The 26,700-nt window shown below is 45.9% G+C and overlaps 1 protein-coding gene across 8 annotated transcripts in view; it reads right to left on the bottom strand.

The window, feature by feature from the left end:
- The window catches only part of STYXL1 (serine/threonine/tyrosine interacting like 1), a 136,760-nt gene that overhangs the window by 10,339 nt on the left and 99,721 nt on the right, over positions 1-26,700 (bottom strand). For all 8 annotated transcript variants that reach the window (XM_063953970.1, XM_063953971.1, XM_063953967.1 and 5 more), the window contains 5 exons: positions 26,319-26,418; positions 25,803-25,936; positions 15,025-15,170; positions 11,363-11,457; positions 1,230-1,342 (listed from right to left, as the gene is read on the bottom strand). In XM_063953970.1, coding sequence (XP_063810040.1) covers positions 1,230-1,342; positions 11,363-11,457; positions 15,025-15,170; positions 25,803-25,936; positions 26,319-26,418 — 588 coding nt within the window. The remainder of the gene's footprint in view (positions 1-1,229; positions 1,343-11,362; positions 11,458-15,024; positions 15,171-25,802; positions 25,937-26,318; positions 26,419-26,700) is intronic.

Here is a 26,700-nt window from a genome sequence, read left to right as displayed (position 1 = left end):
CAAATACACTTCATAGTCAATAAAAAGGATTTTTTCCTGTATATAAATGATTACTTTTTATCACAGTAGGTACTTGCATCTCCCAAAAGTCTTGTTCTTGGTCTCTGAAAAAGGCTGTATGATGACATGGATGTTGTGGGGCTGATGAGGGTATGATTTGGGTGGATACTGGACGCAGATTATTTTGTCCCCATTTTACTTAAAATGTTGGACAGTATACACTTAGGTCATCTCAGGGTTATGGTAACACTGAGACATCACATAAACATGTAATGAAGAAAACATTATTGTGATATGACTTAAGTCAGTGGTTCTCAAACTGTGTGCCATGGCACCCTGGGGTGCCTTGGGACACTTGCAGGAGTGCCTTGGATTGGTGGTACAGGACCAATTCAAATCATTTATGGTCAATGTAATAGGCAAAACCAGTGCTGGTGGCTGCTAATCATAAAATATGTGCACAAACAGAAGCAAATCTTGTCCCTCACCACACAACTGACCCTAGGAATGGCATATAAATACAAATTACTTAATTTAATATTTCTTTCTAAATTTCTCAAAAAGAAACTTTTGGCCTAGGGGTGCCGTGAAAAAAATTCTGATACTCTAGGGCTTGACTCCAAAATGTTTGGAACCACTGACTTAAGTCATTAACGTCCAGTGGTTTTTCACTTTCTAAAAGCAGTTCAGGGTGAAAGTCCTCGCTGAAAGTCTGGACTTTCATAACCAGTAGCAGTATAAAAAGAAAAACTGCACATGATTAAATAAATATATTGCTGAAAAATACATACAAGTAAGGCCTAATAAGTTTATACACTATGGGGTCTATTCATGAAGCAGTGAAAAGAGCGGAGAAGTGAGCTAGTGGAGAAGTTGCCCATGGCAACCAATCAACTGCTATTTATAATTTTACAGAATGAACTTTCTAAATTTTTCATCAACACTAATTGGTTGCCATGGGCAACTTCTCCACTGACTCACTTCTCCACTCTTTTCACTGCTTCATAAATAGACCCCTAATAGTTGCAGGAAAGTATGTATTACCAAATAAGTTAACATGATCTGAAGGTATAGGCTTATTGTAATTTTTTTTAACTTGTCTCAATAGTGGAAAACCATTTAAAGGAACATGAGGGAACATCTAAAAGTGATTACAATTTCCAATGAAACAGTAACAATCTGAAATCAAGGTTTAGGTGGACAGGCTGGAACAGCCAACTACTGTTTACCTGGAGGGTGCACTTTCTATAGTGGATGATATATGCTATAACCACAGTACTACTGCGGCTGATCCCCAAATCAGAAGACACCAGAACAGCACAATTTGGCATCATATGAGAATCTGTAATTTAAGATAACAAACAGAGTTTTAACACAGGAATAGTAGTAATGCTCAGACATATTAATTTATTACTGTGCATGTTAAATATAATTAATTTGCGTTTACTATGGGAAGTAACTACCAATACATGTACAATAAGAATGAAAGTAACACTTTGACCCCCAACTCCATTCTACCCAACCTGCTACACGGATGTGATCAACATTTTACACGCTGTGTTGTTCGTCATTGGATTGTTTCATTATTGATTGATTTTTAATGTCAATTGATGATTTTATTTGTGTGCAATACAACTCATCTTCATTGATCAAACTCAGACCTATGTCCCTTTCTTATACATTTTAATGTTCTATTCCCATGTCATCTGCAAAATCTTTAATAAAAAGACCTCAGCAAAGAAAGAAAAATAGCTACTCATGTCCCTGGAACTCTGAAGGAGTATTTGAAAATCCTAAGCATACTCTGGTGCAGATGTATTGAGCCTGGAGACGGCATAAGGAAGTGATAAACCAGCGATAAGTGCAAGGTGATAAAACGCACCAGCCAATCAGCTCCTAACTGTTAATTTACATATAGGATCTGATTGGCTGGTGCGTTTATCACCTTGCACTTATCACTGGTTTATCACTTCCTTATGCCTTCTCCAGGTTAATACATCTGCCCCTCTGAGTTTTATAAAGCATCAAAGTCAGTGTTTTGAATGATTACAATAATGGGCAAATATGATAGTTCTATAGTCAAGAGATTACATATATATTTTAAAGTGTTTGTTCCAGGATCAACAGTTTACAAATAGCGTATCTTACAAAAAAAATCAAAGATAAAAGGCAGCAAATTCACAGTTTAGTCAAAGTGCATGCAACAATGTACAAATGTATACTGGAACATTTTCTATGGAAATGGCCAGTCCAACTATTAGTTTTGGTAGAAAGAGGGAGAGTACAATAGGGGACAGAACGCAGCGTGGCATACTTGCCAACTTTGAAACCTTTTCCTCCGAGAGGAGAGATAGATCTGATCCCTGAGGGGGCATGTCTGGGCGCTTTTGGCATCACTCCCCTGTCCAAATCATTTCATTATAAAGCGAGCCGCATGGTAACCTACTCTTTTGTAAATCTTTGGGACGATATCCGGTTAAAATGTTAACAGGTTCTGAATGTTGTCATAGACCAGTGGTTCTCAAACTCGGTCCTCAGGACCCCACACGGTTCACGTTTTCCATGTCACCCAGCAGCTGCACTGTGTATCACCAACTGTCACATTTTAAAAATCCACAGGTGACCTGCAAAACATGAACCGTGTGGGGTCCTGAGGACCGAGTTTGAGAACCTGTGTCATAGACAAAAGGTCAACAAGAAAAAATAAGAATTTACTTACCGATAATTCTATTTCTCGTAGTCCGTAGTGGATGCTGGGGACTCCGTAAGGACCAAGGGAGATAGCGGCTCCGCAGGAGACAGGGCACAAAAGTAAAAGCTTTAGGATCAGGTGGTGTGCACTGGCTCCTCCCCCTATGACCCTCCTCCAAGCCTCAGTTAGGATACTGTGCCCGGACGAGCGTACACAATAAGGAAGGATTTTGAATCCCGGGTAAGACTCATACCAGCCACACCAATCACACTGTACAACCTGTGATCTGAACCCAGTTAACAGCATGATAACAGCGGAGCCTCTGAAAAGATGGCTCACAACAATAATAACCCGATTTTTGTAACAATAACTATGTACAAGTATTGCAGACAATCCGCACTTGGGATGGGCGCCCAGCATCCACTACGGACTACGAGAAATAGAATTATCGGTAAGTAAATTCTTATTTTCTCTGACGTCCTAAGTGGATGCTGGGGACTCCGTAAGGACCATGGGGATTATACCAAAGCTCCCAAACGGGCGGGAGAGTGCGGATGACTCTGCAGCACCGAATGAGAGAACTCCAGGTCCTCCTCAGCCAGGGTATCAAATTTGTAGAATTTTTCAAACGTGTTTGCCCCTGACCAAGTAGCAGCTCGGCAAAGTTGTAAAGCCGAGACCCCTCGGGCAGCCGCCCAAGATGAGCCCACCTTCCTTGTGGAATGGGCATTTACATATTTTGGCTGTGGCAGGCCTGCCACAGAATGTGCAAGCTGAATTGTACTACACATCCAACTAGCAATCGTCTGCTTAGAAGCAAGAGCACCCAGTTTGTTGGGTGCATACAGGATAACAGCAAGTCAGTTTTCCTGACTCCAGCCGTCCTGGAAATCTATATTTTCAGGGCCCTGACAACATCTAGCAACTTGGAGTCCTCCAAGTCCCTAGTAGCCGCAGGCACCACAACAAGCTGGTTCAGGCGAAACGCTGACACCACCTTAGGGAGAAACTGGGGACGAGTCCGCAGCTCTGCCCTGTCCGAATGGACAATCAGATATGGGCTTTTGTGAGACAAAGCCGCCAATTCTGACACTCGCCTGGCCGAGGCCAGGGCCAACAGCATGGTCACTTTCCATGTGAGATATTTCAAATCCACAGATTTGAGCGGTTTAAACCAATGTGATTTGAGGAATCCCAGAACTACGTTGAGATCCCACAGTGCCACTGGAGGCACAAAAGGGGGTTGTATATGCAGTACTCCCTTGACAAACTTCTGGACTTCAGGAACTGAAGCCAATTCTTTCTGGAAGAAAATCGACAGGGCCGAAATTTGAACCTTAATGGACCCCAATTTGAGGCCCATAGACACTCCTGTTTGTAGGAAATGCAGGAATCGACCGAGTTGAAATTCCTCCGTGGGGGCCTTCCTGGCCTCACACCATGCAACATATTTTCGCCAAATGCGGTGATAATGTTGTGCGGTCACCTCCTTCCTGGCTCTGACCAGGGTAGGGATGACCTCTTCCGGAATGCCTTTTTCCCTTAGGATCCGGCGTTCAACCGCCATGCCGTCAAACGCAGCCGCGGTAAGTCTTGGAACAGACATGATCCTTGCTGAAGCAAGTCCCTTCTTAGTATCTCTTGAAGTTCCGGGTACCAAGTCCTTCTTGGCCAATCCGGAGCCACGAGTATAGTTCTTACTCCTCTCCGTCTTATAATTCTCAGTACCTTGGGTATGAGAGGCAGAGGAGGGAACACATACACCGACTGGTACACCCACTGTGTTACCAGAGCGTCCCAGCTATTGCCTGAGGGTCTCTTGACCTGGCGCAATACCTGTCCAGTTTTTTGTTCATACGGGACGCCATCATGTCCACCTTTGGTCTTTCCCAACGGTTCACAATCATGTGGATGACTTCCAGATGAAGTCCCCACTCTCCCGGGTGGAGGTCGTTCCTGCTGAGGAAGTCTGCTTCCCAGTTGTCCACTCCCGGAATGAACACCGCTGACAGTGTTATCACATGATTTTTCGCCCAGCGAAGAATCCTTGCTGCCATTGCCCTCCTGCTTCTTGTGCCGCCCTGTCTGTTTACGTGGGCGACTGCCGTGATGTTGTCCGACTGGATCAGCACCGGTTGACTTTGAAGCAGAGGTCTTCCTAGGCTCAGAGCATTGTAAATTGCCCTTAGCTCCAGTATATTTATGTGGAGAGAAGTCTCCAGACTTGACCACACTCCTTGGAAATTTCTTCCCTGTGTGACTGCTCCCCAGCCTCTCAGGCTGGCATCCGTGGTCACCAGAACCCAGTCCTGAATGCCGAATGTGCTGCCCTCTAGTAGATGAGCACTCTGCAGCCACCACAGAAGAGACACCCTTGTCCTTGGAGACAGGATTATCCGCTGATGCATCTGAAGATGCGATCCGGACCATTCGTCCAGCAAATCCCACTGAAAAATTCTTGCGTGAAATCTGCCGAATGGAATCGCTTCGTAAAGAGCCACCATTTTTCCCAGGACTCTTGTGCAATGATGCACTGACACTTGGCCTGGTTTTAGGAGGTTTCTGACTAGCTCGGATAACTCCCTGGCTTTCTCCTCCGGGAGAAACACCTTTTTCTGGACTCTGTCCAGAATCATCCCTAGGAACAGCAGACGTGTCGTCGGAATCAGCTGCGATTTTGGAATATTTAGAATCCACCCGTGCTGTCGTAGAACTACTTGAGATAGTGCTACTCCGACCTCCAACTGTTCTCTGGACCTTGCCCTTATCAGAAGATCGTCCAAGTAAGGGATACTTAAGACGCCTTTTCTTTGAAAAAGAATCATCATTTTGGCCATTACCTTGGTAAAGACCCGGGGTGCCGTGGACAATCCAAACGGCAGCGTCTGAAACTGATAGTGACAGTTCTGTACCACGAACCTGAGGTACCCTTGGTGAGAAGGGCAAATTGGGACATGTAGGTAAGCATCCTTGATGTCCAGGGACACCATATAGTCCCCTTCTTCCTGGTTCGCTATCACTGCTCTGAGTGACTCCATCTTGATTTGAACCTTTGTATGTAAGTGTTCAAAGATTTCAGATTTAGAATAGGTCTCACCGAGCCGTCTGGCTTCAGTACCACGAATAGTGTGGAATAATACCCCTTTCCTTGTTGTAGGAGGGGTACTTTGATTATCACCTGCTGGGAATACAGCTTGTGAATTGTTTCCAATAATGCCTCCCTGTCGGAGGGAGACGTTGGTAAAGCAGACTTCAGGAACCTGCGAGGGGGAGACGTCTCGAATTTCCAATCTGTACCCATGGGATACTACTTGTAGGATCCAGGGGTCCACTTGCGAGTGAGCCCACTGCGCGCTGAAACTCTTGAGACGACCCCCCACCGCACCTGAGTCCGCTTGTACGGCCCCAGCGTCATGCTGAGGACTTGGCAGAAGCGGTGGAGGGCTTCTGTTCCTGGGAAGGGGCTGCCTGCTGCAGTCTTCTTCCCTTTCCTCTACCCCTGGGCAGATATGACTGGCCTTTTGCCCGCTTGCCCTTATGGGGACGAAAGGACTGAGGCTGAAAAGACGGTGTCTTTTTCTGCTGAGATGTGACTTGGGGTAAAAAAGGTGGATTTTCCAGCTGTTGCCGTGGCCACCAGGTCCGATGGACCGACCCCAAATAACTCCTCCCCTTTATACGGCAATACTTCCATGTGCCGTTTGGAATCTGCATCACCTGACCACTGTCGTGTCCATAAACATCTTCTGGCAGATATGGACATCGCACTTACTCTTGATGCCAGAGTGCAAATATCCCTCTGTGCATCTCGCATATATAGAAATGCATCCTTTAAATGCTCTATAGTCAATAAAATACTGTCCCTGTCAAGGGTATCAATATTTTCAGTCAGGGAATCCGACCAAGCCACCCCAGCGCTGCACATCCAGGCTGAGGCGATCGCTGGTCGCAGTATAATACCAGTATGTGTGTATATACTTTTTAGGATATTTTCCAGCCTCCTATCAGCTGGCTCCTTGAGGGCGGCCGTATCTGGAGACGGTAACGCCACTTGTTTTGATAAGCGTGTGAGCGCCTTATCCACCCTAAGGGGTGTTTCCCAACGCGCCCTAACTTCTGGCGGGAAAGGGTATAACGCCAATAATTTTCTATCGGGGGAACCCACGCATCATCACACACTTTATTTAATTTATCTGATTCAGGAAAAACTACAGGTAGTTTTTTCACACCCCACATAATACCCTTTTTTGTGGTACTTGTAGTATCAGAAATATGTAACACCTCCTTCATTGCCCTTAACATGTAACGTGTGGCCCTAATGGAAAATACGTTTGTTTCTTCACCGTCGACACTGGAGTCAGTGTCCGTGTCTGTGTCGACCGACTGAGGTAAATGGGCGTTTTAAAGCCCCTGACGGTGTTTGAGACGCCTGGACAGGTACTAATTGGTTTGCCGGCCGTCTCATGTCGTCAACCGACCTTGCAGCGTGTTGACATTATCACGTAATTCCCTAAATAAGCCATCCATTCCGGTGTCGACTCTCTAGAGAGTGACATCACCATTACAGGCAATTGCTCCGCCTCCTCACCAACATCGTCCTCATACATGTCGACACACACGTACTGACACACAGCACACACACAGGGAATGCTCTGATAGAGGACAGGACCCCACTAGCCCTTTGGGGAGACAGAGGGAGAGTTTGCCAGCACACACCAAAACGCTATAATTATACAGGGACAACCTTATATAAGTGTTTTCCCTTATAGCATCTTAATATATAATAATATCGCCAAATAAGTGCCCCCCCTCTCTGTTTTAACCCTGTTTCTGTAGTGCAGTGCAGGGGAGAGCCTGGGAGCCTTCCTAGCAGCGGAGCTGTGTAGGAAAATGGCGCTGTGTGCTGAGGAGAATAGGCCCCGCCCCCTTTTCGGCGGGCTTCTTCTCCCGTTTTTCTGACAACCTGGCAGGGGTTAAATACATCCATATAGCCCCAGAGGCTATATGTGATGTATTTTTAGCCAGCATAGGTACTTTCATTGCTGCCCAGGGCACCCCCCCCAGCGCCCTGCACCCTCAGTGACCGTTGGTGTGAAGTGTGCTGAGAGCAATGGCGCACAGCTGCCGTGCTGTGCGCTACCTTAAGAAGACTGGGAAGTCTTCAGCCGCCGATTTCTGGACCTCTTCTCTCTTCAGCATCTGCAAGGGGGTCGGCGGCACGGCTCCGGTGACCCATCCAGGCTGTACCTGTGATCGTCCCTCTGGAGCTAGTGTCCAGTAGCCTAAGAAGCCAATCCATCCTGCACGCAGGTGAGTTCACTTCTTCTCCCCTAAGTCCCTCGTTGCAGTGAGCCTGTTGCCAGCAGGACTCACTGAAAATAAAAAACCTAACAAAACTTTTACTCTAAGCAGCTCTTTAGGAGAGCCACCTAGATTGCACCCTTCTCGGCCGGGCACAAAAACCTAACTGAGGCTTGGAGGAGGGTCATAGGGGGAGGAGCCAGTGCACACCACCTGATCCTAAAGCTTTTACTTTTGTGCCCTGTCTCCTGCGGAGCCGCTATCCCCCTTGGTCCTTACGGAGTCCCCAGCATCCACTTAGGACGTCAGAGAAATGTTGACTTGATTAAAATGTCAACATGTTCATAATGTCAACAGTACAGTTTTGAGTTATTTTTAGTGTTAGGCTAAAATATGCAAAAACAAAAGAAACCTATGTCGACATTCTGGTGTCAACATGTTAAATATCAACATTATGAACATATTGCTTGTCGACTTAATGCACATGTCGCCATAGTGACTGTTGACATTCTGAATATCAATTTATCATACTACACTACCTTGTGACTCCCCAAAAATGTGAGCATACCCTGGACGATCTGAGAAAGATAAAGTAAAGGGCTCCAGTTGTGTAGGGGGCATGTAATCCAAACTGATTTATCAGGAAATGAGGTAGTACATAATGATTTCTAATTTATTGATTCTTAAATATGTCAATCTAAAAATATATGTAGCCATATGGATCATTGTGCCTTATAACCAATGCAGGAAAATGGAACTGACAATACCATTTGAGGATTGGAGAGAGTTGGAGGCAGGCCTCAAAGCATGATGCCCATGGCTGCCTGGTTTTGGAGAAGGACTTTGGATCCTTGCAAGACTGTAGGTTGCCTCGATTCCAGAGCTGGCTGGCAAATGATGTCTGCAATAATATTATTGGTTGTTCTGCTGTTGAGCTGTGAATGTCACAAAAAGTGGGAGGAGGAATTGATGGAGCGACATTGGTACCCACCAGTGATGGCAAAACTACTTGCCACCAGTCATAGATTATCAGTGGTTTGTAACGGGCAGTGCCCTTCCTTAGTATACTGTATAGTATATCATCCCTAATGGGATGTCCTGTATCAATAATTTTGATCAATACAAGATCACCATAATCAAGATTATCTAAAAAATTAGCATTTACAATAATTTTGATAATTAAAAAAAAAAAAATTGATTAACAGATATATTCTTCCATTATTGGGACACAGGGGTAGAAGCCGAAAGGAGAGAAGCAGTGGCTGCTCTCTTTACATTGCACTCATGGGGCTACCTGATCACTATGACCAGTAGTGATCGGGGCACACTGGTGTGGTTGCAAACAATAAGAGTTTATAGAAAGCATCACACTGGACTAAGGGCCTGGACAGATTATACAGATAATTGTAATCTGGAAATTAATAACAATTTCTGCAGGATCCAATGTTGTGTGGCCTATTACTCTTGTTTGTGATCTAGCTAGTAAGACAGAGTGCACTATTTTTACTATATTCTGAGATTACTAGCAGACATGGAGTCAGACTTTGTCATAAAATCAGTATTGCAGTCTTTTCAAAGTATCAGCAGCTTTGCACAAGAGTAATGTATTGAATTAGCCTTTGAAGGGACTCTGTTGAAGTAAGATCCCCCCCCCCCAAGAGACTGTGTTTGTATTGGACTAGTAGTGTTTGGCATCCGTCCCTCTAGAATTCTCTCTAGCACTACCATTAATTAATTAATTAATTAATTAATTAACTAACAGTTTCTTATATAGCGCATGTTGTGCTTTACAATTGGAAACAACAGTGATAAAACAAAACTGTGTAATAACAGACAGACATAGAGGTAGGAAGGCCCTGCTTGCAAGCTTACAATCTATACTGAAATAGGCATTGATACACAAGGACACACTAGATTGCAAAGGTTCTTAGTGGGCTGTATGATGTGGTCACACCGCAATCTTGGCAAGGGGTCAGGAGGATGTAAAAGTTAAGAGAGAGAAAATATGTGTAGACTGTACAGTGGCGATGTAATTGGATAGGAAAGTTTATGAAGGTAATGTGAGTGGTTCCAGAATTTGATAAGCTTGCCTGAACAGATGAGTTTTCTGGAAATACCTGAAGGTATGGAAACTAGAGGAGAGTCTTATTGTGCGTGGTAGGGCAGAGTGAGTGCAGCCCAAAGAAAGTCCTTCAATCATGGATGGGAGCGAATAATGAGTGTGGATGAGAGACGCAGATCTTGTGAAGAGCGAAGAGGTCGGTTGGGAGGTATTTTGAGATAAGCAAAGTGATGTACGTTGGTGTAGTTTGGTTAATGGCCTTGTGTGTGAGTAAAAGCATTTTATATTGAATACTGTAGAATACAGGTAACCAATGGAAGTACTGACAGAGTGGATCCAGCATGGTTAAAATATAATCTTCAATTGGTCTTACAATACTCTATATAGCATTATATTTTAGAGGTATTATTTACATCAGATATATTCCTCAATTTGGATTATGTTTGACCGAGGAAAGATTAAATCTGATATGTATTTAGTAGGGAAATAACATTCTTTCTCAGTTATTATGCCATTTATTATGTATTCTTTAGGCAGCAATAGTATTTTATTGCTCATTAAATTATTGTTCTACGTCTTATGGCAAGGAAGAAATTGCAGGTAAGTCATTGTCTTAGAACTATTGTACAATAAATATTTTTTTTAGTTGTAGGTTTAAATTTGTCAGTGATGAATTGTGCGGTTTGTTTTTTACTTTGCTGCAATGAACAAGTTGAATACTGAATACATATCCGTAACTAGGACAAGGGGGGTCATTCCGAGTTGTTCGCTCGTTGCCGATTTTCGCTATACTGCGATTAGTCGCTTACTGCGCATGCGCAAGGTTCGCAGAGCGCATGCGCTTAGTTATTTTACACAAAAGTTAGGTATTTTACTCACGGCATAACAAAGCTTTTTCATAGCTGTGCTGATCGTAGTGTGATTGACAGGAAGTGGGTGTTTCTGGGCGGAAACTGGACGTTTTGTGGGAGTGTGCGGAAAAACGCAGGCGTTCGAGTTGCAAAACGCAGGAGTGGCTGGAGAAACGGGGGAGTGGCTGGGCAAACGCTGGGTGTGTTTGTGACGTCAAACCAGGAATAAAAAGGACTGAGCTGGTCGCAATGGCTGAGTAAGTCTGGAGCTACTCAGAAACTGCGGGTAATCGTTACGAGAAAATTAGCGAAGCTTTCGTTCGCAATTCTGCTATGCTAAGATACACTCCCAGTAGGCGGCGGCTTAGCGTGTGCAATGCTGCTAAAAGCAGCTAGCGAGCGAACAACTCGGAATCACCCCCAATGTTTGAAGACTGAAGTCAATATAACACTTACCTATAAACCTGCAAGCACTTAGAAAGAATTGCAAAAGATCTGAATCACATGAATCTGGTACTGCCATATGTAACACATGTTCACCCATGAGAGACCTGGGAGATAAAGCAATGTCATATAGCTGTGCAATATTTTAACCTCAGTTAATCAGACATGTTTAAAACAAACATTTAGATTTTTAAAACATTAACACCTGCATTGTGGAGGACTAGCCCCACTCACCCTCCTCAGGGAAGGGGGCAGAGAAAATAAAGCTAATTATCATCTCCTAGACAACTGTATTTATGATTGTACAGTTCTGTTCAATGGAATATTGAATGTTCTTTATGTGTATCTGTTTGCAGCCTTGACGGCCTCAGCTGTATGCTTGCTTTTCTTCATTAATAAAAACAGATTGTACTAATTATCATCTCCTGACCACTGGTGAAGAGTTCTGGAGCTCAGTGATGCACATCAGGAAGATTGAGAGGTATTTAAAATTCCTCTATTCCCTCAACTGAGACTCTTATAGAGATGGAGTTAACCTTGTTTAAAAGACGGCAGTCCCCCTAATTCAATGCATCCCATAGAAATTATTGCCTGGCAATCAGTATGACCACCAGGCAATAACCCCTACAATACAGAAAATCGGAGTCCAAAAATAGGAGACAACTCCTCCATCTTGACTTCCAATAATAAAGTTGGGACTCTTAGAACTTATTTTCTGGTAGCCTCCAGCCATGTTACCCTGTGCTATGGAAAGCATATACGTATGTGTATGAAGAGGAAGGCACTTTGTGCCCTATAATCCACATAATGACACCAACAAATTTTAATAAAAAAAAAAAAAACTTTTTTGGCCATTTTGGATACATTTTGTTTGACATGTTAGAACAAGCAAACAGACTAATAGTATTTTTTGAAAATACAAAGTAAAAAAAACTCCAAGGTATAATTTGTGTGGGTACCGCAATAAAAAAAAAAAACAGTGATACTGATGTTGGAACGTGACAAATGCCAAAAAATAAAAAATAGCTTCAGCACACCTTGAGCAAAGGGGTTTAATAAAATTTGTATAGTTTCCTGGGATAAACTTAAGGAATTGATCATTCTGCATTCATTAGCCCCTCAATGTCACGTCTAGCAAAGTTTGAGGATCCGGCAGCTGAGACTTGCCCGAGGAGGTAGATGGCTGTGGGTGAACAAGATGAGGGGGTTGGATACAGTTCCTTCGCATGGGACACGGAGCAATGAAGAACGTAGGCGGGGTTGAAAGTCAATGAATAGTATTTATTATGTACAGGGCTGAGGTAGAGAACTGTGGCTGGGGCACGATGGTTAAAGAACGTAGTTGCGGATAAAGAACTGCAGGTTGTGGCTTGAAAGACAAGGTTGTGAATAATGAACTGCGGAACTGTGGATGGTGGTTAAAACACGTGGCTGGAGACAAGGACTATGGACTGCGGTTTGGAGGATGAGGCTGAAGATAACAATCTGCAGGTTGTGGTCGGTGGTACAAAGACGTGGCTGGTGAAGGAGATCTGTGGAGTGTGGCTTGAAAGACGAGGCAGAAGACCCGGGGCCGACTTTGCCCAAAGAGTCTTACTGGACTGGGTTTTCCAGGAGCGCTTCCACAGGCAGTAGCAGGTTAGGAACGGCAGGACTGCAGCAGCAACAGTGAACCGACCAAGCAGGAGCAGGAGTAACCAGAATATGACAAGTATCCTGGGAGCACAGGCTAAAGCACCTACAACAGGGTTGTAACTTGAAGCACTGGCATCCCTGTCCTAAACCAGCTCCCTTTTATAGGGAGAGCTTCCCCTGGATTGGCTGGAAGAAACAGGAAACAGGAACTATGCTTAAAACTTGGTCTCCAACATGGCGGCGCCCAGTAATGCAGACCTTTCTGCAAAGCCACATTGCTCACTGCCTCTGGTCTCCTAGCAACGGCTCAGCAAGAGCGACCCGCTATAACGGCGTCCCACCGCCACCAGCGGACCCCCTCACCACCGCCACTGCTGCCCATGGACCCGGCGCAGCAGCCCACCTCCGCCGCTGCCCGCACACCGCCAGAGAAGCCATCCCCGTGGCCCCAGCGTACCGATAAGACTCCGGACGCTGACACTCAAAACACAGTAACAGTGGACATATTTATTTTTAAATTACTAGCATGCTGCTGAATCTATCAAATACACATATTTGTACTTAATGCAGAGGCACTTTACATAATGTTAATAATAGCCAGAGTAACCGCCGTGTGCAGCATGGACAGCAGCTAGAGTGGCTAGGAGTAACTCAATAAGGTGCTGGTAGGTTGGCACAGGTATCTGGAGCCATGCTCATTGCCGTGCATCCCACAGCTCCTGGAGGGTGCGTTGCAGAGGATCCATAGAGCAGACACAACGATTGAGGTGGTCCCACAGATGCTGAATTGGGTTCAAGTACAGGGAATTAGGGGACCAGGGAAGTACTTGGAAGTCTTGGTCGTGCTCATACAACCACTGTCAGACATTTCTAGCCATGTGACATTTCACATTGTCTTGCTGGAAGATCCCATCCGCCCCAGCGAAGACAATCAGCATGTATGGGTGTAAGTGAACTGCAAGGATGGATTCATAACCAAATTGGTTGAGAGTGCCTTCCACATGGATGAGTGGGCCCAGAGAATGCCAGGAAAACATTCCCCAAAAAATAACGCTGCCACCACCAGCATGTGTTTTTCCAGCAATGGTTGCAGGGTGTTTGTTCTCTGATCTTTCTCGTCTGACACGCCAAGTCCATCCGTTCAATGAGGCAGAAAACGTGACTCATCGGAGAAGGCAACCCTACACGCAGCGGAGGTACAATTCTGATACAGCCGTGCAAATAGAACAATTTTCCACCGATGCACCTTCGTTTGCATAGGTGCTGCGACTATCCGTTTACTTTGGAGCCCCCCATATGCGGCAGGGTTAGCTGAACTGTCATTTTAGATACACGTCTGGTAGCCCCCAGGTTCATTTTGCCGGTAAGCTGCTCCACTGTATCGTGCCGGTCGGCCCTCACGCACCTTCCTAGCCGAAGTTCACTTCTTACACGTAGTGCTCCGCAGTTTTCACTCCAGTTATTCGCAATGGTACCATTTGTGCAGTCACGATACACCTTCACCTCAGCAGCACGCGAACAGTTCACAAAGTGCGCTGTTTCAGAAATGCTGCCACCCTTAGCCTAAAAGCAGATTATCATCCTTTTTTGTAACCCGGATAAAATCACCCCTTTTACCCATTACAGCAACAAGTTATATGTGTGCAGACGGCCTATAGCACACCTTATATACCCAGCAAGCCAGCGAACGACCTGTATCATACTTCAAGGTCTATGCGCTGCAGACATCAAATGTCGACCGTGTATTTCTTTAATTGTTGTGGAGACATGACAAGTGACAATGTTTTAGGAGTACTAGCTTCCTTTCATAAACATTTGATTCACGCTGCCACGTTCAATATGCGGATGTGATCCTTTCATCATCAATGTCTGATCATCACCCACTTTTGCATGATAATGAACTTTAATTAACAGCTTACTTTAACAGAAATGTTATTAATTTACTTAGGTGATATTAAATTCATTTTTAATACAAAGCCAAAGATTGACAAATGGCACAACAATTATACACTCAGATCACTTAGAGACATTTTACTTACAGGTTCATAGGTTCTAAAGAAATGTTAATTTGAGATTTAATCTTCATATTCTTTTGAATGTGGTGATCACTGGCTTGTCGTTGGTCACCCATATACAGTAAACCAGGTATGACTTCAATAGGATATGGCTGAAATTCATCTATTTCCTATAGGAAGGGAAGAAATACCTTTCAGAATGGTGTGCTCAAAATTCAACAGCAAAAGCCTAATATCTGGCAACACTGAGGGGCAGGTTCAATTAGCATTTAATACAACACAGGCCACAATGTGCAAACAAGAAGATTTTCACTTAAATTATGTAATTATGTGTTAATTATATCAAGGAGGCATATAAATTGCACAATCCGGTGTATGACCGCATGATATATCATTACCTGCCGCTTTCACCGGCATGCTGTATCTGACATACAGCGCAGCTGTTTCGATGACCCTGCTGATGACAGCTGGTTCGCACAACTGTGGGTAAACGCTGAGGGATATGGACGATATAGATCATCCAGTACATTGCCTAATGTATACCCTAACTAGTTTAAGTGTTTTCCCCTAATAGTTATAGAGCAACAAGGAGAAAAGAAGACTCTTTTGTGGGTGCACTCTTAACTTTAAACAATGTATAGAATATTCGAGATAAGTTATAAAATCAACTTTTATTAATATCACAAAATTAAGATAATCAGTGGTTAATGAAAGGATTAACAGTCAAAAATGACAATATAATCAAATAGCAAAAAATGCTGATATTAGATAATAAATAAATTCCGGCTGACGGAGTTAAATCTAAATGTTGTAAGGGATTAGTTTAGATATTCGACGGTACGTTCCAATAACAAGTGAATTCCTGCCCTGTATTTATGCCAAAGATGAACAAATTGTAAAGCCTAGATACTAATTATAATTGGAGGTTGAAATACATATCATAACCAAAATGAAAAAGGGGGTGTGCTCTCTCTAAAATTGCGCTGGTCTCTCTTACGGTCACCTATGTATGTGGATAATACCCAGGTGTGAAAGTGTATGTTGAAACACACTGGTATGGTAAATAAAATGGAATTTAATACAATACTAACATGCAATGTCTAAAAACAAGCAATACATAAAAAAACAAGTGGACTGGGAACAGGCCATGGGGGGAATGTGATCCTACCGATGCAGGTGGAGGAGCTTCTTCAAGAAGGGACCAGGATATCCCGAAACACGTTGGAGAAACCTTGTGGCGCTGACCACCCCCTGGACGTTTTGCAGACTGTTTTCCTGATTGCCTGGAAGGAAATTCGATCAGAGGAGCCACCAGCAGGGTATTTCCCGGGGTACCCTGCCTTTATTTGACACCTGCGGCTCATCCACCTGCATCGGTAGGATCACATTCCCCCCCTGGGTATTATCCACATACATAGGTGACCGTAAGAGAGACCAGCGCCATTGAAGAGAGAGCACACCCCCTTTTTCATTTTGCACTTTTGTACTGAGCCCTTAGGGAGCTCTGGCACTCTCCACACGGCCAGCTGTCTCAGTCCTATACAGCGCAGACTTGCTACCCCCGCCCTCCAGTTTGCACATATCATAACCAGCTAATTAGCAGAGCTAACCAGAACAGAGGAAAGCAACGCTAACTGTACTAAAGGATAGCAACGCTAACCAAACATGCAACAGGGACAGCAATAGTAGATTCAACCAAGAACACTTACAACCAGGTAAGCAGGAACACAAAGCACTGAGGCGGGCGCCCAGTATGCACTACGGACTACAAGAAAAGGAATTACAGGTAGGTATTAAATTCCTATTTTCTCTAACGTCCTAGTGGATACTGGGGTGACATTAGTACTATGGGGAAGTCCCAAAGTTCCCAGAACGGGTGGGAGAGTGCTGAGACCCCTGTAAAACCGCCTGACCAAACTGAAGGTCATCTCTGGCCAAGGTGTTGAACCTGTAGAATTTTACGAACCAGCCAAGTAGTTGCCCGGCACACCTGTAAGGCCAAGACGGAAGGCCTGGATAGAAGAATAGGCTTGTTGAATGGTCAACCTGAGCCAACGAGCAATGGACTGCTTAGAAGCAGGACGACCAATTTTGGTAGCATCATAAAGGACAAAAAGGGAGTCAGACTTCCTGTGACGAGCTGCCCTCTTGACGTAAATCCTCAAAGCCTTCACAACATCCAAGGACTTTGGAGCAACCGATGTGTCAGACAATACCGAAACCGCTATCGGTTGATTTATGAGTAAAGTATACACCACTTTCGGCAAAAACTGCGGGCGAGTCCGGAGTTCCGCCCTATCCTCGTGAAATATTAAAATATGGGCTCTTACAGGATAAGGCCCCCAATTCTGATACATGTCTTGCAGAGACTAAAGCCAGCAACGTGACTGTCTTCCACATTAGGTAATTCAAGTCTACCCTGTGTAAGGGTTCAAACCAGTCCGACTGGAGAAAAGGCAAGACCACATTGAGATCCCACGGAGCCGTGGGAGGGACAAAAGGTGGCTGAATGTGAAGAACACCCTTTAGGAAAGTCTGTACTTCTGGTAGTACCGCTAGTTGTTTCTGGAAGAAGATAGATAGAGCCGAAATCTGAACTTTGATGGAGCCTAACCGTAGGCCCTTATCCACACCTACTTGTAGGAAAAGCAGAAAACGTCCAAGTTGAAATTCCGCAGGAGGATATTTTCTACCCTCGCACCATGAGACATTATTTCTTCCAGATACGGTGGTAATGTTTGGACGTGACCACCTTATGGGCCTGGACCATAGTGGAAACAACCTTGGATGGGAGAAAAATTTTCTAGTCAGGATCTCCCTTTCAACTTCCAAGCTGTCAAACGTAGCCGCAGTAAGTCTGGATAGACGAAAGGTCCTTGTTGAAGAAGGTCCTTGAGTAATTGCAGAGGCCAGGGTTCCTCCAGAGACATGGTCAGGAGTTCCGCATACCAGGCCCTTCAAGGCCAATCCGGGGTAATTAGAATTGCCTGAACTCTTTCCCTTTTGAGAACTCTTGGAATGAGAGGGATTGGAGGAAACAGGTATACAAACTGGTAGTTCCACGGAACCGTCAGAGCATGTGTATCTGGCAAAGTGGGGGCATAGCTGGACTGTTTGGGCATATCTGGCACTGTGGGGGCATATCTGGCACTGTGGGGGCATATATGGCACTGTGGTGGCATATGTGTAGCTGACACTGCGGGGGCATATGTGTATCTGGCACTGTGGGGTATTGTGTATCTGGCACTCTGGGGCAATGTGTATCTGGCACTGTGGGAGCATATATGGCACTACTGGGGGCATTTGTGCATCTGGCACCGTGGGGCATTTGTGCATCTGGCACCGTGGGGCATTTGTGCATCTGGCACCGAGGAGCATTTGTGTATCTGGCACTGTAGGAGCATATCTGGCACGGTGTGGGCGTATCTGGCACTGTGGGGGCATATGTGTATCTGGCTGTATCTGGCCCTCCCATATGTGTATCACGCCCCCATTTTCATTGGCCATGCCCCATGTGGCATTTGGCCACCTCCTTTTTTTTGGCGCGCGCACACAGTACCTATAAGACATTTTTTCTACTTGCACCACTGGTGGGGGTCTGTGGGGGAGCAGCGTTAGCATGCAGCCTGGCAGTCAGCAGCAGCAGCAGCAAGAAATGGTGCCTTTCAGCCTCAGGTCTCACTCTCCGGAAAGCCCCACCCCCTCAATGGCACGCGGTCCCTATTATTTTATACTGGCTATTTCTCTGTAAAAATAAGAATTTACTCACCGGTAATTCTGTTTCTCGTAGTCCGTAGTGGATGCTGGGAACTCCGTAAGGACCATGGGGAATAGCGGGCTCCGAAGGAGGCTGGGCACTCTAGAAAGATCTTAGACTACCTGGTGTGCACTGGCTCCTCCCACTGTGACCCTCCTCCAAGCCTCAGTTAGGTACTGTGCCCGGACGAGCGTACACAATAAGGAAGGATTTTGAATCCCGGGTAAGACTCATACCAGCCACACCAATCACACCGTACAACTCGTGATATGAAACACAGTTAACAGTATGAAACAATAGAGCCTCTCAACAGATGGCTCAACAATAACCCGATTTAGTTAACAATAACTATGTACAAGTATTGCAGATAAACCGCACTTGGGATGGGCGCCCAGCATCCACTACGGACTACGAGAAACAGAATTACCGGTGAGTAAATTCTTATTTTCTCTAACGTCCTAGTGGATGCTGGGAACTCCGTAAGGACCATGGGGATTATACCAAAGCTCCCAAACGGGCGGGAGAGTGCGGATGACTCTGCAGCACTGAATGAGAGAACTCCAGGTCCTCCTCAGCCAGGGTATCAAATTTGTAGAATTTTGCAAACGTGTTTGCCCCTGACCAAGTAGCTGCTCGGCAAAGTTGTAAAGCCGAGACCTCTCGGGCAGCCGCCCAAGATGAGCCCACCTTCCTTGTGGAATGGGCATTGACAGATTTTGGCTGTGGCAGGCCTGCCACAGTATGTGCAAGCTGAATTGTACTACAAATCCAACGAGCAATAGTCTGCTTAGAAGCAGGAGCACCCAGCTTGTTAGGTGCATATAGGATAAACAGCGAGTCAGATTTTCTGACTCTAGCCGTTCTGGAAACATATATTTTCAGTGCCCTGACAACGTCTAGCAACTTGGAGTCCTCCAAGTCCCTAGTAGCCTAGGCACCACAATAGGCTGGTTCAGGTGAAACGCTGACACCACCTTTGGGAGAAACTAAGGACGAGTCCTCAATTCTGCCCTATCCATATGGAAAATCAAATAAGGGCTTTTACAAGACAAAGCCGCCAACTTTGATACTCGCCTGGCAGAAGCCAAGGCCAATAACATAACCACCTTGCACGTGAGATATTTCAGATCCACGGTTTTTAGTGGTTCAAACCAATGTGATTTTAAGAAACTCAACACCACGTTGAGATCCCAAGGTGCCACAGGAGGCACAAACGGGGGCTGACTCTGCAGCACTCCTTTTATAAATGTCTGAACTTCAGGTACTGAAGCTAGTTCTTTTTGAAAGAAAATCGACAGAGCCGAGATCTGTACCTTAATGGAACCCAATTTAAGGCCCATAGTCACTCCTGCTTGCAGGAAACGCAGAAATCGACCTAGTTGAAATTCCTCTGTTGGGGCCCTTTCGGCCTCACACCATGCAACATATTTTCACCATATGCGGTGATAATGAGTTGCTGTAACCTCTTTCCTGGCTTTAGTAAGCGTAGGAATGACTTCCTCCGGAATGCCCTTTTCCTTCAGGATCCGGCGTTCAACCGCCATGCCGACAAACGCAGCCGCGGTAAGTCTTGGAACAGACAGGGCCCCTGCTGCCGCAGGTCCTGTCTGAGTGGCAGAGGCCATGGGTCCTCTGATATAAATTCTTGAAGTTCTGGGTACCAAGCTCTTCTTGGCCATCCACGAGTATCGTTCTTACTCCTCGCCTTCTTATTATTCTCAGTACCTTTGGTATGAGAGGCAGAGGGGAGAACACATAAACCGACTGGTACACCCACGGTGTTACCAGAGCGTCCATAGCTATCGCCTGAGGGTCCCTTGACCCGGTGCAATATCTTTTATAGCTTTTTGTTGAGGCGGGACACCATCATGTCCACCTGTGGCCTTTCCCAATGGTGTACAATCCTATTGGAAGACTTCTGGAGGAAGTCCCCATTCTCCCGGGTGGAGGTCGTGTCTGTTGAGAAGATCTGCTTCCCATTTGTCCACTCCGGGAATGAACACTGCTGACAGTGCTAACACATGATTTTCCGCCTATCGGAGAATCCTTGTGGATTCTGCCATCGCCATCCTGCTTCTTGTGCCGCCCTGTTGGTTTACATGGGCGACTGCCGTGATGTTGTCTGATTGGATCAGTACCGGCTGGTTTTGAAGCAGAGGCCTTGCCGGCCTCAGGGCATTGTAAATGGCCCTCAGGTCCAGAATATTTATGTGTAGGGAAATAACCTGACTTGACCAAAGTCCCTGGAAATTTCTTCCCTGTGTGACTGCCTCCCAGCCTCAAAGGCTGGAATCCATGGTCACTAGGACCTAGTCCTGTATGCCGAACCTGCGGCCCTCTTGAAGATGGGCACTCTGCAGCCACCACAGTAGAGATACCCTGGTCCTTGGAGACAGGGTTATCAGCCTATGCATCGGAAGATGCGATCCGGACCACTTGTCCAACAGGTCCCTCTGAAAAGTTCTTGTATGGAACCTGCCTAATGGGATTGCTTCGTAGGAAGCTACCATTTTTCCCAGGACTCGCGTGCAATGATGCACCGCTACCTATTTTGGCTTCAGGAGGTCTCTGACTAGAGATGACAACTCCTTGGCTTTCTCCTCCGGGAGAAACACTATTTCTGGTTTATGTCCAGAACCATCCCCAGGAACAGTAGACGTGTCATAGGAACCAGCTGTGACTTTGGACTGTTTAGAATCCAACCATGCTGTTGTAGCACTTTCCAAAATAGTGCTACCCCGACTACCAACTGCTCCTTGGACCTCGCCCTTATAACGAGATTGTCCAAGTACGGGATAATTACAACTCCCTTTTTTTGAAGGAGTATCAACATTTCGGCCATTACCTTGATAAAACACCCTCGGTGCCATGTACAGTCCAAACGGCAGTGTCTGGACTTGGTAATGGTAATCCTGTACCACAAATCTGAGGTACTCCTGGCGAGGATGGTAAATGGGGACATGCAGGTAAGCATCCTTGATGTCCCAGGATACCATGTAATCCCCCTCGTCCAGGCTTGGAATAACCGCCCTGAGCGATTCCATCTTGAACTTGAATTTTTGTGTTCAAGGATTTTAAATATAAAATGGGTCACACCGAACCATGCGGTTTCGGTACCCCAACCCGTGTGGAATAGTAACCCCGTCCTTGTTGAAGTAGGGGCACCTTGAGTATTACCTGCTGGGAATACCGCTTATTAATTGCCTCTAGCACAGCCTCCCTGCCTGAGGGAGTTGTCAGCAAGGCATATTTTAGGAAACGGCTGGGGGGAGACATCTCGAATTCCAGCTTGTACCCCTGAAATACTACTTGAAAGAAACAGGGATCCACCTGTGAGCGAGCCCACTAATTGCTGAAATTTTTTAGACGGCCCCCCACCGTACCTGGCTACACCTGTGGAGCACCCGCGTCATGGTGTGGCCTCACAGGAGGCGGGGGAAGAATCTTGATTCTGGGAACAGGCTGACTGGTGCAGCTTTTTTCCCTCTACCCTTGTCTCTGTACAGAAAGGAAGCGCCATTTGACCCGCTTGCTTTTCTGAAGCCGAAAGGACTGTACCTTTGTCTGTGAGGAAACCTGAGGTAAAATTATTTCTTCCCAGCAGTTGCTGTGGATACGAGGTCCCAGAGACCATCCCCAAATAATTCCTCACCCTTATAAGGCTCTCTATGCGCTTTTTAAGTCAGCATCACCTGTCCAGTGACATCTAATACCCTCCGGACAGAATGGACATTACATTTATTTTGGATGCCAGCCGGCAAAATATCCCTCTGTGCATCCCCCATATATAAGACGACGTCTTTAATATGTTTTTATGTTTGCCAACTAGTATCCCTGTTTGACAGGGTCACCGACCACGCTGCAGCAGCACTATCTGCAGGTCTCAGTCTAGTACCTGAGTGTGTAAATACAGACTTCAGGATAGCCTCCTGTTTTTTATCAACAGGTACCTATTAAAGTGGCCGTATCCTAAGACGGCAGTGCCACCTTTTTTGACAAACGTGTGAGCGCCTTATCCACCCTAGGGGATATCTCCCAGCGTAACTTATCCACCTGGCGGGAAAGGGTACGCCATCAGTAACTTTTTATAAATTACCAGTTTCTTAACGGGGGAACCCACGCTTTCACACACTTCATTTATTCATCTGATGGGGGAACAAAACACTGCCTGTTTTTTCTCCCCAAACCTAAAACCCATTTTTAGAGGTGCTTGGGTTAAAGTCAGAAATGTATAACACATTTTTTTATTGCCGGGATCACGTCACGGATGTTCCTAGTGGATTGTGTATATGTCTCCACCTTGTCGACACTGGAGTCAGACTCCGTGTCGACATCTGTGTCTGCCATCTGAGAGAGCGGGCGTTTTTGAGCCCCTGATGGCCTTTGAGACGCCTGGGCAGGCGCGGGCTGCGAAGCCGGCTGTCCCACAGCTGTTACGTCATCCACCCTTTTATGTAAGGAGTTGACACTGTCGGTTAATACCTTTCACCTATCCATCCACTCTGGTGTCGGCCCCACAGGGGGCGACATCACATATATCGGCCTCTGCTCTGTCACCATATAAGCCTCCTCATTCAACATGTCGACACCGCCGTACCGACACAACGCAGACACACAGGGAATGCTCTAAACGAGGACAGGACCCACAAAAGCCCTTTGGGGGGCCAGAGTAAGAGTATGCCAGCACACACCAGAGCGCTATATATATACAGGGACTAACTGAGTTATGTCCCTAATAGCTTTTATATAATATACTGTATACAGTGCCAATTTTAATGCCCCCCCTCTCTTTTCCCTCTTACTGTACTGTAGAATTGCAGGGAAGAGCCAGGGAGCTTCCCTCCAGCCGAGCTGTGAGGGAAAAATGGCGCCAGTGTGCTGAGGAGATAGGCTCCGCCCCTTTTTCGCGGCCTATTCTCCCGTTTTTTATGGAATTCTGGCAGGGGTATTTACCTCATATATAGCCCCTGGGGCCATATATTGAGGTATTTTAGCCAGCCAAGGTGTTTTTATTGCTGCCTCAGGGCGCCCCCCCCAGCGCCCTGCACCCTCAGTGACCGGAGTGTGAAGTGTGTGAGAGGAGCAATGGCGCACAGCTGCAGTGCTGTGCGCTACCTTGGTGAAGACAGAGTCTTCATGCCGCCGATTTTCCGGACCATCTTCTTGCTTCTGGCTCTGTAAGGGGGACGGCGGCGCGGCTCCGGGACCGAACATCAAGGCTGGGCCTGCGGTCGATCCCTCTGGAGCTAATGGTGTCCAGTAGCCTAAGAAGCCCAATCCGGCTGCAAGCAGGCGAGTTCGCTTCTTCTCCCCTTAGTCCCTCGCTGCAGTGAGCCTGTTGCCAGCAGGTCTCACTGAAAATAACAAATTCTAAGACTATAACTTTCTAAGAGCTCAGGAGAGCCCCTAGTGTGCATCTAACCTCGGCCGGGCACGAAATCTAACTGAGGCTTGGAGGAGGGTCATAGTGGGAGGAGCCAGTGCACACCAGGTAGTCTAAGATCTTTCTGGAGTGCCCAGCCTCCTTCGGAGCCCGCTATTCCCCATGGTCCTTACGGAGTTCCCAGCATCCACTAGGACGTTAGAGAAATGGAGGTTAGAAACCCCCTTTAACTTTGCGCCAGTTTGGGGTCCGCAGCGGGCACCGCAGCTTGGAGCCAGGTGACCGCCGCGCCCTTATGCCGCCATTGTCACCGGAGACCCGCTAACCGGGACCCCGGTGTAACACTCACTGCACCGCGTCTGGTCTTCTGTATCTGTTAGGGGTGGCGGCATGCTGCCGGTGTGGGCTCACACTCTGGGAGTGTGAGAAACAGCACCTCAGGATCTTAGTGTCCTTTCAGCGGGGATACGAACCATTAACTCTATATTAAGTTGGTTCGGTCCTCCCCCCTTAAGTCCCATGACGCAGGCAGACTGGTTGCCAACCAGTGCTGCCTGAAAATAATAAACTAACAAATTCTGAAGAAAACTCTCTGGACCTCCAGAGAATGCACCCGGCTCCTTGGGCACATTTTTCTAAAACTGAGTCTGCAGGAAGGGCATAGAGGGGAGGAGCCAGCACACACTGATTGATTTCTTAAAGTGCCAGGATCCAATGGACCCGATCTATACCCCATGGTACTAATGTCACCCCAGCATCCACTAGGACATTAGAGAAAAATAAATAAGCTACAGATATGTCCTCATACATCTTTGCTGCAGTCACGCCAGGTCGCGTGACAGGTGTCTTTTTGCTGAAAATGCATCATACACAATGTGACTAGTACACACAAGAAAACTGTACTGATTAATTTGATATGGCACTTGTATATTGTGTGCGACTGAGTCTCTTAATCTGTACACAAAGTGCTACAATGTAGCAGCCGCAGTTTTTTCCCAATACAAGTTCTGTTCTGCTCCACATACAGACCCAGTCACACACAAAGCGGCCTAATTCAGAGTTGGCCACTGATGCGGCCGCATTGCAATTTGCCTCGAAGGAAGCGTCCGCAACATGACTGACAGCGGCGGGTGTTGGGTGGGTGGTGACGCGAAATTTCGCGGGTGTGGCGGGCTAAACGGGGGGGTGCTGGAGGCGTTTTCGGGGCAGCCACTCCGATGAAAAAAATGGCGGACAGCCTAACAGCGCACCGTGAGGCGGCACCACACACATACTGGGCAGATACCAGCATGTGAGGAGATGGACGCAGATTTTAATGTGTATCCATCTCTGAATAACCCCCAATATTCAAGTGCCATAGAGCAAATTAATTAACAGTCTCCTTGTGCATCCTAGTCGCATTGCATTGTGACTAAGACGCATTATCAGCAAATAAAGATGCCCGATGTTAGCAGAGTTGCACAGGACCTGGCTGCTCAATCACGCCAGGCATCTCGCTTTGAGGCTAGATGTATGAGGACACATCTGTACAACTACTATTATGGTGTTAAAACCCCTATCCAAAACATAAGCATAAGCTTCCATTTATTTTTAAATGAAAATCAGGAAACCTGTAAAATGCAGTAATCTCACAATTTTTTATATAGTACCTTTACAGTTTACCTGAGGCATCCAAAAAACCTTCTGAGATCTCAGGAAGTGGTAGTAGCCAGAGAATTCCTCATATCCTCCTTTGAGCACCATCACTGGGTGACGACAGAGTTGTGACATGACTCGGGCACAATTTATTGCTGGGCCTGTGAAGTGGTGTAGAGGTTAAACATGTTGTGTCATTGCTGTTTGAACAAAGGGGGTAATTCCAAGTTGATCGCAGCAGGAAATTTTTTAGCAGTTGGGCAAAACCATGTGCACTGCAGGGGAGGCAGATATAACATGTGTAGAGAGAGTTAGATTTGGTGGGTTATTTTATTTCTGTGCAGGGTAAATACTGGCTGCTTTATTTTTACACTGCAAATTAGATTGCATATTGAACACACCACACCCAAATCTAACTCTCTCTGCACATGTTATATCTGCCTCCCCTGCAGTGCACATGGTTTTGCCCAACTGCTAAAAAAATTCCTGCTGCGATCAACTTGGAATTACCCCCAAAGTAAGTAGTGAATAACATTATCTTGCCTTCATCATCCAAAGAATTAGTTCGACTGTCATACACCAAACAGTACATCATGCAGTCCAGTTCTACAGACTCTGGTAACTGGAAATTCATGTCTTCATCCTATAGACGGTAATTAGAGCAATATTACCCAACAGATCATCACTAGTATACACTGTCAAATAACCTTTCACAACATGATTATTTACTATAAAATCCATTGCTAATATTTTAATTGACAATTAGGGGTATATTTACTAAGGTGCAGGTTTTTAGAAGTGGAGATGTAGCCCATAGCAACGAATCAGATTCTAACTAATATATTCTAGAAGGTGCTAGATAATAAGTAGACTCTGACTGGTTGCTACGGGCAACATCTCCATTTCTAAAAACCCGCACCTTAGT

Source organism: Pseudophryne corroboree, chromosome 2 (genome assembly GCF_028390025.1).
Source record: "Pseudophryne corroboree isolate aPseCor3 chromosome 2, aPseCor3.hap2, whole genome shotgun sequence".
NCBI classification, from domain to species: domain Eukaryota; kingdom Metazoa; phylum Chordata; class Amphibia; order Anura; family Myobatrachidae; genus Pseudophryne; species Pseudophryne corroboree.
Note: the sequence above shows the minus strand (reverse complement) of the source record. Positions and strands in the feature narration are given on the sequence as shown.